This window comes from Bos indicus, chromosome 14 (assembly GCF_029378745.1).
Source record: "Bos indicus isolate NIAB-ARS_2022 breed Sahiwal x Tharparkar chromosome 14, NIAB-ARS_B.indTharparkar_mat_pri_1.0, whole genome shotgun sequence".
Lineage (NCBI taxonomy): Eukaryota > Metazoa > Chordata > Mammalia > Artiodactyla > Bovidae > Bos > Bos indicus.
Window position 1 is genome coordinate 16,795,695 of NC_091773.1, and position 16,832 is coordinate 16,812,526.

General features: G+C 37.1%; 1 protein-coding gene across 1 annotated transcript in view; it reads left to right on the top strand.

The window, feature by feature from the left end:
- ATAD2 (ATPase family AAA domain containing 2) overlaps positions 1 to 16,832 on the top strand; it is a 63,583-nt gene that overhangs the window by 13,271 nt on the left and 33,480 nt on the right. Inside the window, exons 3-9 of the mRNA XM_019973992.2 lie at positions 2,750 to 2,799; positions 4,273 to 4,438; positions 4,799 to 4,901; positions 5,159 to 5,246; positions 6,281 to 6,445; positions 7,656 to 7,773; positions 12,998 to 13,105. Coding sequence (XP_019829551.1) covers positions 2,750 to 2,799; positions 4,273 to 4,438; positions 4,799 to 4,901; positions 5,159 to 5,246; positions 6,281 to 6,445; positions 7,656 to 7,773; positions 12,998 to 13,105 — 798 coding nt within the window. The remainder of the gene's footprint in view (positions 1 to 2,749; positions 2,800 to 4,272; positions 4,439 to 4,798; positions 4,902 to 5,158; positions 5,247 to 6,280; positions 6,446 to 7,655; positions 7,774 to 12,997; positions 13,106 to 16,832) is intronic.

The window sequence follows — 16,832 nt, forward strand, 5'->3', positions numbered from 1 at the left end:
TTCATTCTGTCTAGGGCTGCATTCCTACTTCAGTGTTAGAGTTGTATGAGTAGTTATGACAGAAACTGTACAGCTGACAAGCCAAAATATTTATTATCTAGCTATTTAAGAAAAGGTATAGCAACCCTTGCAAGTAGGAAATTGCTTCCCTTCCCCTACAGACAAAAAAAGAAAAAGACACTGCTTTAGTCTTTGTATCCCTAGCATCTATTAGGGGGGCCTTGTTTGTAGAAGTGTAGACCTACATGGTATGGAGAGAGGGGCTCTTCCATGAGGAAACTCTATGAACATGTAAACAAACTAGCCCTTGATCTGTAGATGGATTGCAGAAAAGTGTTTCTTTTTGTTCTTCATTCTTAAAGCCTGTTCCAAAAGAGTTAAGGAAGTCTAATGATGACTTACATTAACAATGTAACGAAGATATAGATGGTTTAGAATAAGATAGTTTCATTTTAAAGTGTTGCATTTGAAATTCCACGGGTATAACCAGCCCACTTGCAAAGAGCTTGATTTATAGGTTGATTAATGAAAGTGAAAGTCGCACTGTCCGGTCCTGACCGACTCTTTGAGACCCCATGGACTGACTATACAGTCCATAGAATTCTCTAGGCCAGAACACTAGAGTGGGAAGCCTTTCCCTTCTCCAGGGGATCTTCCCAACCCAGTGATCAAACCCAGGTCTCCCGCATTGCAGGCAGATTCTTTATCAACTGAGCCACAAGGGAAGCCCAAGAATACTGGAATGGGTAGCCTTTCCCTTCTCCAGGGGTTCTTCCTGACCCAGGAAATGAACCGGGGTCTCCTGCATTACAGGTGGATTCTTTACCAACTGAGCTATCAGGGAATACATAGCCTATCCAGGTATGGAAAATTGAATCCCTAAAAATAATGAGTGAATGAGACATACTGCTTTGTTTGCTTCAGTGGGTTTGGGGAAAAATAGAGGAAGATACTTTTTTTTAAATCCTTTGGAAGGTGTTCTTTCCAATGCAGCAGACTCTGTATGTCAGTTTGTAGATGGGATATCTGATTGACAAATGTGACCGTTTCTACCTGTGAATCATAATGCATGTTGTGTGAAGATTGTAGCCAGCACATGTTCTTAGAGGAAAATTAACATGTCACTAATTTCTATGATGTGTTCTTAGGTCCTCAAGGATGTGGGACCACTATATTCTTGTTGTATAAAACACCTTGTCTTCTCTTTGCCCACTACTCAGTTCAGTTATACCTAAATACTTAGGATAAGGATTTCACTTCATGTTTTAAGTAAGATACTATGGTTTGATTAATTCTGCTTAGCTAAGACTTAATGCATACAGTTGACCCTCTGTAGCCACTGATTCTGCATGTGCAGTTTCAATCAACTGTGGATCAAAAATATTTTCCAACCAAAAATTCCAGAAAGTTCCAAAAAGCAAAACTTGAATTTACCACTCACTAACAACAGTTTGTTGTGATCCACACAAAGGCTTTGGTGTGGTCAGTAAAGCAGAAGTAGATGTTTTTCTGGAACTCTCTTGTTTTTTCTATGAGCCAATGGATGTTGGCAATTTGATCGCTGGTTCCTCTGCCGTTTCTAAATCCGGCTTGAACATCTGGACGTTCTCGGTTCACAAACTGTTGAAGCCTTGCTTGGAGAATTTTGAGCATTACTTCACTGGCGTGTGAGATGACTGCAGTTGTGTGGTAGTTTGAACATTCTTTGGCACTGGCTTTCTTTGGGATTTGAATGAAAACTGACCTTTTCCAGTCCTGTGGCCACTGCTGAGTTTTCCAAATTTGCTGGCATATTGAGTGCAGCACTTTCACAGCATCATCGTTCAGGATTTGAAATAGCTCAACTGGAATTCCATCACTCCACTAGCTTTGTTCGTAGTGATACTTCCTAAGGCCCACTTGACTTTGCATTCTAGGATGTCTGGCTCTAGGTGAGTGATCACACTATCATGGTTATCTGGGTCATTGTGATCTTTTTTGTATAGTTCCTCTATTTTCTTGCCGCCTCTTCTTAGTATCTTCTGCTTCTGTTAGGTCCATACCATTTCTGTCCTTTATTGTGCCCATCTTTGCGTGAAATGTTCCCTTGATATCTCCAGTCCCTTGGACTGCAAGGAGATCAAACCAGTCAATCCTAAAGGAAATCAGTCCTAAATATTCATTGGAAGGGCTAATGCTGAAGCTCCAGTACTTTGGCCACTTGATGGGAAGAACTGATTCCTTGGAAAAGACCTGATGCTGGGAAAGATTGAAGGCGGGAGGAGAAGGGGATGACAGGATGAGATGGTTGGATGGCATCACCGACTCAATGGACATGAGTTTGAGCAGGCTCTAGGAGTTGGTGATGGACAGGGAAGCCTGGCATGCTGCAGTCCATGGGGTCGCAAAGAGTTGGACACGACTGAGCAACTGAACTGAACTGAACAACTGTTTATGTAGCATTTACATTGTATTAGATATTACAAGTGATTTGGAGATAATAAAGAGGATGGACATGGGTTATATGCAAATTCTAAGAGACTTACGCATCCTTGGATTTTGGTATCCACGGGGGACCCTAGAACCAATCCCTTCCTCACACTGAGGGACAACTGTATATCACTGAATTTCACAACAGGGTTCTTAGCCTTTATTTAGCTATAACTTATATAAACATATTTTTCCATTGTCCTAGTTCATTATATTATGAAATACAGGATTTAAAATTATGTCAATTATCTTGAGTTATTTAATATATTTTTTAATATAGGCAGTTGGCCAGACAGCAAGCTGATAAAAAAAAAGAAGAGTGCAAAGAAGGTAAGTAATGTTAAAGGCATTTAAAGTTTCTTAAATATTCAGTTTTTGTTTACAGGCATACTGAGGTACATACAATAAACTGTCCATATTTAAAGTATACAATTTTTTTGGTTTTGATGCAAGTGTGTGCTGTCAAACCATGACCATGAGAAGGTAGTAAAGATAACCACCTCCCAGAATTTCCTCAGGCCCCTTTATAATCACTGCTGGCTTCCCCAGCTCCTCTCCATGCCCTCCATGCCCCAAGGTTCCTAAGTGGCCGCCAATCTGCTTTCTGCCACTGTAGAGTAGTTTGTATTTTCTACAGCTTTATATCAATGGAATTATACAGTATGTGTTCTTTTTGTCTGGCTTCTTTTACTCAGCATAATTTCTTTGAGAATCATCCATAGAGTTGCTTTCTGTTGCTGAATAGTGGTATTCCATTATATGGATATACCACAGTTTTTTTCCTTAGCTTTCTTTTAATATAATTGATATATAACTGTGTTAATTTAAGGAGTACAAGGAATGTTGATTCGATCCTTATATATTACAAAATGATTATTATCATGGTTTTAGCTAACACCTGCATCATGTCACGTAATTGCCATTTCTCTTATTGCTGAGAACATTCAAGCTGCAGTCTCTTAGCAACATTAAATATCCAGTACAGTATTATTAACTATAATCAGTCTGCTGTATGTTAGAGCTCCAGAACTTACTCATTTTATGGCTGAAAATTTGTATTCTTTGACCAACAATCTTCTCCTTTCTCTTACTCCCCACCCAGTCCTTTGTAATCATTATTCTAGTCTCTGTTCCTGGATCATACATAAAAGTGATGTCATTTAGTATTTGTCTTTCTCTGACTTGCTTCATTTAGCATAACGCCTTCAAGGTCCATCTGTGTTACTGCCACTGGCGGGATGTCCTGTTTCTTATGACTGGACACTGTTCTGTTGTATGTCTATTCCACATATTCTGTGGGGGATTTTTGTTTGTTTTTTAGGTTTGTTTTTGGGGTAGTGGCATGCCACACAGCTTGTGAAATCTTAGCTCCCCAACCAGGGCCCGGGGATTAAACCCAGACCCTCATAGTAGAAGTGTGGACCACCAGGAAGTTCCCAGTCCCACATACTCTTTATCCATTCACCTCTTGATGGATACAGGTTGTTTCTCACAGTTGGTCTGTCTGTCTTTTGATGGACATTTGTTTTGGGTTGTTTCCATTTGGGGGCTGTCACAAAACTGCTTCGAACACTGTATACAAGTCTTTGTATTATTTATATATGTGTGTTTTCCCTTGAGAGTGGTATGATCGGACTTATAGTAGGTGTGTGTTGTTTATTTTTACATAAGATAAGGGTAAGTTCAAGAAACTAAAACTTTGTTACATGAAAGTGTGGCTCTTCAGTTGTTCACTTTAGAATTGTTTTATAAATGCTGTTATTTCAAATCTTTCTGTTTACTTTTATGTACACATCTCTGAAGACAAAGCAATTGCAGTTACTCGGTCATTGAGGACTAGAAGCATAGTTCAAAAAACAGAACACTTGCATGAAGAGAGCGGTGATGTTGAAGTTCGCCGGAGCTGTAGAATCAGAAGCCGCTATGGTAGTGTGAACCAGTCTGTACTGTTTGACAAACTTATAACAAAGTAAGTAAAACTCATTTAGATGAAGATGATTTAGCTGACAAAAACTTTTCATTGGGGACTAAATTTTGACTAGCATGAATGTTAAATGCATTCCATTTATGTAAAGTATAAAGTGATTATTAGAGGACTTTGTAATAATTCTGTATGTGCATTTAACTATATTTGTATTTAAATTCTTATAAAGAATAGCTAAAATTTTTATAGTAGTAAATCAGTGCTTCTTATAAAGATATTTAAAATTCCAGCAGTTGAAGAATATAATGGAAGAAAAATTAAGTTTTTAAAAATATACTACTCTTTAAAATATATATATACTACTCTTTCACAATTTTAGCTTATGTTTATATCATTTTTTTTAAGCACTGCTGAAGCTGTGCTTCAAAAAATGGATGATATGGAGAAGCAGCGTAGACGGCGAATGAGAAAACTTGAAGACTTGGAAGTATTTAATGAAACAGAAGAAGTAAATATATTCTTCCATTAAGGGGATGATTTCATAATCTCCAGTTTAACCTTTTTTCTGTAGTCCCTGTCCTTTCTTTTGGTTAAATTATTCATTTTATTCAGCAATTATTTTATCAGTCACTAGAGTTATTACTAGAGTTGTAAGAGTTTATAACTGGAAATATCTTCATTATTTAAGTAAGGTTGGAAGGTCCTACTGGATTTATTTTAAATAAACATACTAAACAATAATGGATTTTATTTAAACATTTTTAGGGGAATCTTAACATGTACACAAGAGGGAAACAAAAAGATATTCAAAGAACTGATGAAGAAACAACTGACAATCAAGAAGGCAGTGTGGGTTAGTCTTTTCTCTTGTTCTGTCTTCTGGGTTTGAATTTCAATGCTTTTTATTTAGTAGGATATAGTCTTTTTATTCAGAAGCTATAACATGTATGGTAATTTGTGATAAATTAGGGAGTTGGTCATAGTGTCAGAAAAAAGTGAAAGTAAGGGAGATAAAAGGATAATGTGTTTTGCTGGGAATGTATTTGAAATAAACAACTCTAAAACAGATGAAACTGGTTTGCTTGTATAATACATCTACAGATAACATATGTCTACCTGTTTTATGTATGGAACAGTCTTATGGACTCTGTGGGAGAGGGAGAGGGTGGGAAGATTTGGGAGAATGGCATTGAAACATGTAAAATATCATGTATGAAATGAGATGCCAGTCCAGGTTCAATGCACGATACTGGACGCTTGGGGCTAGTGCACTGGGACGACCCAGAGGGATGGTGTGGGGAGGGAGGAGGGAGGAGGGTTCAGGATGGGGAGCACATGTATACCTGTGATGGATTCATTTTGATATTTGGCAAAACTAATACAATTACGTAAAGTTTAAAAATAAAATAAAATTTTAAAAAAAATAAATAAAGTTACGTTTTACTATTCTGCCATTAAATGCTCTATCACTGATCTATACCCTCATGCCAGGTTTTACTATTCTCTTTAGAACTTATTGCTGCAATTTCTTAGAAATTTTCTTGAATGAAAATTTGTTTTCTGAAATGTGTTTTAAATGTTTGCTGAGGGTATTTTACATTATCTTTAAGCAGATTACATGTCATGTAACTCAGGGACAGAAGTGCACTATATTAATGAATTAGCAGTAATACTTGAAACTTTAGTTTGGTACTTAGTGACAGTGGCCTTTAAACTACTTTTTTCCTTCCTCTAGTTATTTTTAATTCTATAGTTTTTTACTTCATTTTTCAAAATCTTCAGTCTTTAATGTTGCAGAATTAAAGATTCTTTGGACAATCTAGAAGTAAATGAGTTTTAAAAGGAGGGTCTTTAGAAGCCTAAAAGTAAATGTTTCTTAATTTGTAGAGTCATCTGAAGAGGGTGAAGACCAAGAAGATGAAGATGAAGATGATGAAGAAGAGGAAGATGATGATGACGATGAAGATGAAGAGGACGTTGAGGAAGATAATCAGAAGCGATACTATCTTAGACAAAGAAAGGCTACTGTTTACTATCAGGCTCCATTGGAAAGTAAGACATATCTATTAATGTTTTTTTCCAGGAGAAGATATAATTATGTTACCTTTATCTTTACTGCCTTTCCATTGTCATTCTTATTTTTCAGGTTATCATTTTACAGAATACTCATGGCTGTTGTCTTTCATAACTTACCGAAAATGTGCAGGAAGTTATTTCTTTTTCTTTTCCTCCTTGGTGTGTGTGTGTGTATATATATATATTTTTTAATTTTATTGGAGTATAGTTGCTTTACAATGTTATGTATCTTCTGTATAGCAGAGTGAATCAGTTATACATACATCCCTTCTTTTTTAGATCTCCTTCCCATTTAGGTCACCACAGAGCATTGGGTTTAGGGTTCCCTGTGCTATGCGTAATTTCTCATTGGTCATCTATTTTATGCGTAGTAGTGTATCTATGTCAGTCCCAGTCTCCCAGTTCTTCCCACCATCACCTGCTTACTCCCTTGGTATTCATGAGTCCACTCTCTACATCTGTATCTCTGTTTCTGCTTTGCAAATAAGTTCATCTGTACCATTTTTTTTGATAAGCAATAAGCAATTTTACACGGTATTTCTTTTTCTTTCCGACTTAAGATGTTACATCTTCTAAAAATTAAATGTTAGCCTTGACCAAAGCAAATAATTGGGTGACTTTGAAATTTCATGTCTGTCTTTAGTTATTTTAGCTTTCACAGTTTTGTACTTAATTTACAAGTTTGTATAAATAGGACCACTTTTGATTTATGTGAAAGTTGTACCTCAACACTTAAAAGTATATATATATATGTCTATATGTGTGTGTGTGTATATATATATAGGACTGATAATCAGCCATTATGCATCAGTATAATCATAATGGTTGTTTGTGGTCAGTGTGTGTTTTTGTTGGTTGTTGTCTGTCTTGCACACATATATTCAGTAGCAGCCTTGCGGGCATAAATGATTTAAACCACGAACAGTAAAATTTACTCTAGTAGATACATGCTATTAATAGTATTTTCATGGAAGGAAGGGCATGGCAACCTACTCCAGTATTCTCGCCTGGAGAATCCCATGGACAGAGGAGCCTGGTGGGTTACAGTCCGTAGGGTTGCAAAGAGTCAGACACGACTAAAGCCACTTAGCACGTGCACATGCACAGCACCTTTGTAGGTATTTAGATGAAGAGCAAAATTGTGTTTATACATATTTATGTCATGTACATATAATTTTTTTCTTAGAACCTCGTCATCAGAGAAAGCCCAAAATATTTTATACTGGCCCAGCTTCTCCTGCGAGACCAAGATATCGATTGTCTTCTGCGGGACCAAGAAGTCCTTATTGTAAACGAATGAACAGGTTTGGTTCTGAAATAGTGATTGATTTATGACATGATTGTGGCTGTATTAGAGTAGAAATCTAGAGCCTTAAGATTGGGTGTATCAGGATGGAATTCTAGAATTGTGTGTTTTGGAGAGTTAGCCCTGTGTCTTCAGGGCTTTACTACTTCAGGCTCCACAACTACTGACTAGTTTTCAGTTTGCCTTCACTGATAGGAATTATTAATAACTGCCTTGGTGAGGTAGTTTATTCACCTGTTCCACAGTAGTAATAGAGAGCTACTTTCGCTTCGGTGTTTACTGTATTCCTGGCTTGGTGTAAGAATTTTACATAGACTGTGTCATTTAATTTTCACGTTAAGTGAGAGTATAGGTTTAGTCTTGTGATAGTCTTCACATACTATCCCAGACATATTTTCTTAACCATGACAAATTCTAAGTTACATGCTTTTAGACTTCTTAGGACTCTGCCCGTCTTTTTTTTTTTTTGGCAAATTTGTTTTTCTTACATAGTAGGAAACATTAATTTTCTTTGACTATTAAGATTATTTGTGGGTTTCTTTTCCTTCTGCATCCTAACACTTGTCTGTCTGTCATATTTAAGTCTGAGGAGGTAATTCTTATTAATTCTTCATTCTCCCGAGTAATAGAAGATTTTCTAATGCAATAGAATTTTCTGGGTAACAGTAGCATTATAGTAGTTCATGAATGAGGAAGCTTGTAAGGGAAGCCTAAAAAGGCAGGACACAAGTAAAAGTTCATATTTTTCATAATTTAATTTTTAGAGTTTCAAAATCATAAGTGTACATTCTGGATTTCTTGTTTCTTCATCCCTTTTCATACAACCACAGCCCAGAAGGATAGAGGATGAGAAAGACAACCTGTTGGGGCTGCTAGAGATAAATTGCACTGAAAGGTGCCCATACTGTCGGTACTTTTCATAGGCCCTGTAGGATATTGTTAAAGACCAGTATTTTGATAGTGAAATTTAATGATCCTCAGAAAAGGAAAGTAAAGTGTAGTATGCACTGGAGTCCTCATTAGCATAGTACCCAGGGTGGCTGCCTGACTCATAGGACAGGCTTCTGTTTGAGCCAACAGAAGTGAGAGGCTGGCGGTTACTTTGAAATTTGATTTCTTCTCCCATATTTAATGGGTTTATATATCTGGGAATAACATGATTGTTGACTGACGACCTCTGTAGTCACCAGCTTGTGGTGGGTAGCAGGTGGGTTTTTCTTTTCTTTTTGCCACTTTGGTGCTGGAGTTCCCTTATTTGGTTCACAGGGAATACTCTTTCTCTATGGAGAGTATCTTATGTTACTGTATAATTCCTCGGGTACAGGATTTTCCCCCCTCCTATTATTTAACAAATATTGGAATACTACTATGTGCCACATACTATGGATATAAAAATGGCTCAGCCAGAATTCCTGCCCTTGGATCTCAGACTAGTGGTGGATTCTAACACATTTGAAGTATGAAGCAAGAGATTTAGCTGTTCCATGACTTACATTAGTGACCTTTGTATTGGTTTTGATAACTCCCTTTAAACTTCTTCATTTTGATAACAACTTTATTGTGATATAATTCACATACCATATAGCCTACCCATTTAAAGTGTACAATTCTTGCCTTAAAAAATAACCCTGTACTCTTCAGTTATCACTCCAATCCCTCAAGCTCTAAGCTACCACTAGTCTACTATCTGTCTCTATATATTCTGGGTATTTCATATAAGTGGAATTTTTTTGTGACTGGCTTTTTTTGCTTATTAAAACAGTTTAAAGGTTCATCTACATTGTAGCATATATCAGTACTTCATTCTTTCTTTTTTTAATAATCTTTTTCTTCAGGTTTTGGCTATGCTGAGTCTTCGTTACTGCCCACGGGCTCTCTCTAGTTGTGGTCACGGGCTTCTCATTGTGGTGGCCTCTCTTGTGGAGCACAGGCTCTAGGCTCACGGGCTTCAGTAGTTCCAGCACGAGGGCTCAGTAGCTGTGGAACATGGGCTTTGTTGCTCTGCAGCATGTGGAATCTTCCCGGACCAGGGATCAAACCCATGTCCCCTAAATTGGCAGGAGAAGTTTTTTTTTTTAATTGATCTTGTAAGACCTCAGAAAATTGAAGCAACACTTATGCTTATCCCTACCTAGGTAAATCTTTGGTCAAAGGCAGAATTCATTTTTAAGAGAAACAAGAATGGCCGGCAAATTCTTAACTACTGGACTACCAGGGAAGTCCCACTTTATCCCTTTTTATTGGCAAATAAGATTCCTTTGTATGAATGTACCATATTTTGTTTATCCCTTTATTAGTTGATGTACATTTGGGTTGCTTCTACTTTTTTGGCTATTATGAGTAATTCTGTTAGGAACATTCATGTGTAACTTGTTGTGTGGACATGTTTTGGTTTCTCCTGGATATATACCTGGAAGTGAAATTGCTGGATCAGATACTAACTATATTTAATGTTTTGAGAATTGCCAGATCATTTTTCCAAAATGGTTGCTCCACTTTACATTCCCACAGTGTACTAGAGTTTCAGTTTCTCTACACCTTTACCAGATGTTTTGAATGTAGCCCTTTATAAACTTTTTTTTTCTGTGAATTTTCTGTGCCAGGGTGGAGTTAACATCTCATTTCTTCTGACAGCTTTAATGGCAGTCATTTTGCTTAGCCTTTTTACTTTTTCTTGAAGAGATCAACCTCTGTTTATAGTTCGTATCCTGCTTAGGCAGGGAAACAAAACACAAATCCGAAAAATCGTTGGAACTTTGCTCTTAGTGAAACTTGCAGCCACCATGCAGGATCTTCCAAGGGTCTCTTGGCATACTTACACAGCAGAGCTTCAGAAATGCTGCCTTAAAGTAGGATTTTCTGTCTTTCTTGTGGTTGCTAACCTCTCATCATCTAAGGTTTATTCTCTAGCCTCAGTTTGCAGTTTCTGAAACAAACCTACCACCTTTAAACAAGAAGGTAACATAAATAGCACAGTTGCTTCACTAGTGTTTCAAAGTATTCCTTACTGGTTGTCAAGGAACTAGAATTGACCTCTCTAGAAGTTCTAGTTGGATTCATAGTGCAGGTCCCAGTGCTGTCTGTGTCAGATTTTCAAAACTTCTTAGTTTTGAAGAAGTTTTGGGAAATAGGAAGAAAATGGGAAGAAAGAAAAAGAGTGAACGGGGGTTATATGTGTTTAGAATTTTTTTCAACTGAAATAATAGACTTTCTGCAGTGTAGTGTAATTCTGAAGAGCTAGGACTGCCTAGATTGTGAATTCACTTCTACCACTTAACTTATTAGTGACCTCTTCCAAGTTACTTAACCTGTCCATGCTTAACTTTTTGATCTGTAGAATGCAGACAATAGCACCTATTTCATAGTACTGCAGAGTAGATGAGTTAATACATGTAAATCACTTAAAATAGTACCTGGCGTATGTTAAGTACTATTTGCATTTGTTACTGCACTTTAATGGTTAAAGGTAATCCCTACTTTGCAAATCAGACGTTGGAAACTGTGTCAGTACACAAGATTTTGCGGTTTGCTTATAATTTTTTGATTTATGAAATAAACAACTGGAGATCATCAGTGTGGTAGTGTACAGAATGTGAACCATTTTTTTTTTAATAGACAAAGGTTTTGAATTCTGACACTGTCACTGACTAATTCTGATATTTTAAGCAGATTAGTTGAACTGTGAGCCATATTGGCCCTGATTATACAATGAGCCTACTAATATGTACTTGTCCAGAGTTTTAATTGTTTAAATGAGATATGTCAACTGCTGGGTACAAGAAACAGTCAATGCTAGTCCTTTTTATTAATTGTTAGTCTTAATTATGTGCATACCTACTGAATTCACAGACAGTTATGTGTACTTTGTAATTGTGAAGGTCTCTTTATAATATTAATGGTAGTATTTAAATAAGTTTTTCATATAAAATTGTAGACTTGTACTAGATATTTTTAGTTTCAGGCAGATCACAAAATTGGTCTTAGGCGTGTTTGAGTGGTTGGATGGTGGAGGATTATCAAAACCCTGGGGCTGTTTATGTTTCAGCATTCGGATTTGTGGCCAGGGGTAGAGTTACAAAGATAATATACAACAATCATAATGTGCAACATTAACATTTGTAAGTGTGTCTGGGCCCCCAGTGTATAGTCAAATGTATTAATTTTATAGCAAAACATATGAATAATCATAGTAAGTGGGACAAATAGAGATTGTGAATTTGCATTGTGAAATGCAAAACATTTCAGGTCATGTTTTGCTGCTAAGTGAATAATGGAAAAACTTGTTTACAGGGTTTTTCTAGGTACAAGATTCTGGACTTCAATTTTCAGATAATAAATTGTGAACTTCTGTATTTTTGGACATACCTACTTAACCATGATTGTATTCTGACTCAGGAAATGCTGTCCACCCTGAGCCAACAGAATGATTAAAAGTTTTCCCAGCCAGATTTCTTTGCTTTTATTCCGTGAGTCGTTTGCAACTGTCCAAAGGTAGAAGTGATTTAAAAACTTTTTTGAGATTGTAACATTCGGTACTTCATCTGATACTACCAAGCAGGCTAAGATTTTGATTATTTTTCTCTCTCTCTCTTTTTTTTTTTTGTAAGTAGGAAAATACAGGCTTGTATGGGTTGAGTGACTCATCCACGTTTACACAACCATTAAATGGCAGTTGTGAATTTAGAGTTGAGGATACACTATAGATAAAAGACCATCTGTTTTCTCACTGTTTCTTAGCTTTTTTTGATCCCTCTTAATCCCCTTTGGTTTACATTAAAAATTCTAAAGAAAAAAAATTATCGTGTTCTCCTTTGAATATTGTTTGACATTTCAAAATAGGTGATTCCCTTCCAAATGTAAATTATGTATAGTATAATCTTGAAAATACTTTCTAAAATTACAATCCCAAAGATTGTAAAACCCTCTTTATCGTACCTTCTCTTTGAGTATACCTGACTTATATTAAGACAAGAAGTCACTCTGTCTGGACCATGTTTTGTCTTAATGATGCCTGTAGCTTCCTATCTTTTCCATTCTCAGTTATCCAAGTCTTTTATTTCCTTCAGAAGATTCAACCAACAAAGCTCACTTCATTGATTCAGCAAATATATTAATTTTATGATAAACATTTTTGGATCACTAGGTATTTTTAGGTATTTCTGATATTTGTATTGTATGTTTCTCCTGCCTTCTTCAATTATGATTTCAGTTTACCTCTTTAGGCGAAGGCATGCAATCCACAGTAGTGACTCTACTTCATCCTCCTCTTCAGAAGACGAACAGCAGTTTGAGAGGAGAAGAAAAAGGAGCCGTAATAGAGCTATCAACAGGTAAGTGCTTGTTGATTCCTTTAAAACTGCCAGCTTTTTTAAGTAGAAAGAAAAATGAATAATTCGGGAATATGTACAGCTTGGCACATAATAAACAATTAGTTAAAAATTTATATACCAGTTTAATATATAAGCCTTAATATATAATAACTCGTGTTTGAAATATCTGAGGTTGAAACTAACTGTGGTTAGAACATATTTTTTTTAATTTATATATTTTTGGCTGCACTGGATCTTTGTTACTGTATGTGGGCTTTCTCTAGCTGTGGTGAGCAGGGTTTTCTCTTCATTGCAGTACTTCTCACTGCAGTGGCTTCTCTTGTGGAGCACGGGCTCTAGGCACACAGGCTTCAGTAGTCACAGCACATGGGCTCGGTAGGCCCAGCTGCCCCATGGCATGTGAGATTTTCCCAGACTAGGGACTGAACCCATGTCCTCTGCATTGGCAGGCGGATTTCTAACCATTGGACCTCCAGGGAAGTCCAGAGCATACGTTTTCTTATAAAACCAAAATGCTGCTTGGTAAACACTGACTTGAGGAAATAACTGTTTTTTCACTGAAGTTTTTTTTTCTGTTTATAATGATAAAAAAATTCTTATTGTAGAATTCTTCAGGAAAATTGAAAGGTTAACTTATTTCATAACTGCTTGTAGTGTAAGTTCAGACATACTAAATCAGCTCATTTGATTTTTCACAATAATCATAAAAACAGGGCAAAAATTACTCCCATTTTACGGATATGGGGGGTAAATGAATAATTCAGTGCTTGGATTCTAACAATGCAATATTTGTAGGGTAGAAAACAATGTTTGATAAAGCGACTAGAACATATTGAAGGGGCATGCAAACCAATCATTTTTTATATCCTAAGTTCTATGTGTTTTTTAAATCATGTTAGCTCTGTTCTATTCAGTATGCTGGGCTTCCCCTGGTGGCTCAGCGGTTAAGAATCTGCCTGTGATGCAGGAGCCGTGTGTTTGATCCCTGGGTCAGGAAGTTCCCCTGGAGGAGGAAATGGCAATCCTCTCCGGTATTCTTGCCTGGAGAATCCTTGAACAAAGGAGCCTGGTGGGCTATAGTCCACAGGGTCGCAAAGAGTCAGACATGACTGAAGCAACTTAACACAGCATTCAGTATGCTGGCTACTAGCCAACCACATATGACACTTAAAATGTATCCATAGCTCATCTGAATTGAGATGTACCATCCGTTTTTGTAAAAAACACACTCTTGGATTTCAAAGACTTAGTACAAAAAAGAGAGTGTAAAATATGTCAATTTTTTAAATATTGATTTTGTGTGATGAAATATTTGGGATATATTGAGACATATTGTTTTCTGAGGAGGCCTTACAAATAGCTATGACTAGAAGAGAAGCGAAAAGCAAAGGAGAAGAAAGATATTTGAGTTTAGAGTTCCAAAGAATAGAAAGGAGAGATAAGAAAGCCTTCCTCAGTGATCAGTGCAAAGAAATAGAAGAAAACAATAGAATGGGAAAGTCTAGAGATCTCTTCAAGAAAGTTAGAGATACCAAGGGAACATTTCATGCAAAGATGGGCACAATAAAGAACAGAAATGGTATGGACCTAACAGAAGCAGAAGATATTAAGATGAGGTGGCAAGAATACACAGAGGAACTATACAAAAAAGATCACAATGACCCAGATAACCACGATGGTGTGATTACTCACCTAAAGCCAGACATCCTGGAATGCAAAGTCAAGTGGGCCTTAGGAAGCATCACTACGAACAAAGCTAGTGGAGGTGATGGAATTCCAGTTGAGCTGTTTCAAATCCTAGATGATGCTGTGAAAGTGCTGCACTCAGTATGTCAGCAAATTTGAAAACTCAGCAGTGGCCACAGAACTGGAAAAGGTCAGTTTTCATTCCAATCCCAAAGAAAGGCAATGCCAAAGAATACTCAAACTACCGCACAGTTGCACTCACCTCTCACGCTAGTAAAGTTAATGCTCAAAATTCTCCAACCCATGCTTCAACAGTACATGAACCGTGAACTTCCAGCTGTTCAAGCTGGATTTAGAAAAGGCAGAAGAACCAGAAATCAAATAGCCAACATCTGTTGGATCATTGAAAAAGCAAGAGTTCCAGAAAAACATCTGCTTTATTGACTATGCCAAAGCCTTTGACTGTATGGACCACAACAAACTGGAAAATTCTTAAAAAGATGGGAATATAAGACCACCTGACCTTCCTCTTGAGAAATCTGTATGCAGGTCAAGAAGCAACAGTTAGAACTGGACATGAAACAACAGACTGGTCCAAATAGGGAAAGGGGAACATCAAGGCTGCGTATTGTCAGTCTGCTTATTTAACTTACATGCAGAGTACATCATGAGAAATGCTGGGTTGGAAGAAGCGCAAGCTGGATCAAGATTGCTGGGAGAAATATCAGTAACCTCAGATATGCAGACAACACCACCCTTATGGCAGAAAGTGAAGAGGAACTAAAAAGCCTCTTGATGAAAGTGAAAGAGCAGAGTGAAAAAGTTGACATAAACCTCAACATTCAGAAAACTAAGATCATGGCATCCAGTCCCATCACTTCATGGCAAATAGATGGGGAAACAGTGACAGACTTTATTTTTTTGGGCTCCAAAATGACTGCAGATGGTGACTGCAGCCATGAAATTAAGACACTTGCTCCTTGGAAGAAAAGCTATGACTAACCTAGAAAGCATATTAAAAAGCAGACATTCCTTTGCCAACAAAGGTCCATCTAGTGAAAGCTATGGTTTTTCCAGTAGTCATGTATGGATGTGAGAGTTGGATTATAAAGAAAGCTGAGCGTCAGAGAATTGATTCTTTTGAACTGTGGTGCTGGAGAAGACACTTGAGAGTCCCTTGGACTGCAAAGAGATCCAACCAGTCCATCCTAAAGGAAATCGGTCCTGAATATTCATTAGAAGGACTGATGCTGAAGCTGAAACTCCAATACTTTGGCCATGTGGTGCCAAGAACTAACTCATTGGAAAAGACCCTGATGCTGGGAAAGATTGAAGGCAGGAGGAGAAGGGGACAACAGAGGATGAGATGGCTGGATGGCATCACCGACTCAATGGACATGAGTTTGAGTAAACTCCAGGAGTTGGCGATGGACAGGGAGGCCTGGAGTGCTGCAGTCCATGGGGTCGCAAAGAGTTGGACACAACTGAGTGACTGAACTGAACTGAGACATATAAAATACATTATTAAAATAGTATACTCTTTAGTGTGGTTAATACACTTTGGTGTGCATTTCATTTCTATTGGACAGCAATGAGTTAGATCATTCAAAAGTTATGTACTTGCCTTCATTTTATAGAAATGTGCATTCAGTCCTATTAATTTTATATTATGCAGTTCTATTAAGGATTACTTAAATATCTTTTTAAAAGCCACAATTGAAAACTTTTCCATCTTAAGCTTGGCAGTATAAATTTCTCATGGAATTTGAAACTAGCAAGAATTGTCACTTGGGGAGAAGATGGTGTGCTTTTACTTGTATTTAGTAGTAGCAGGGATTCTTTGCTTAGGCATTCTTATACAAGTATCTTAACATCTTAACTTTTAACATGAGCGTTTTCATTCTTCCATCTATAAAACAAGAGCTTTTTCTAGGTATATTTTTTTGTAACCTACTGTAAATGTTTTTGAAAGTAATTAGGAAAGTAGTGATTCACTCTTGCTTGAAAAGATTGACATGGATCCAGGTGCTGGTGGGCTCTG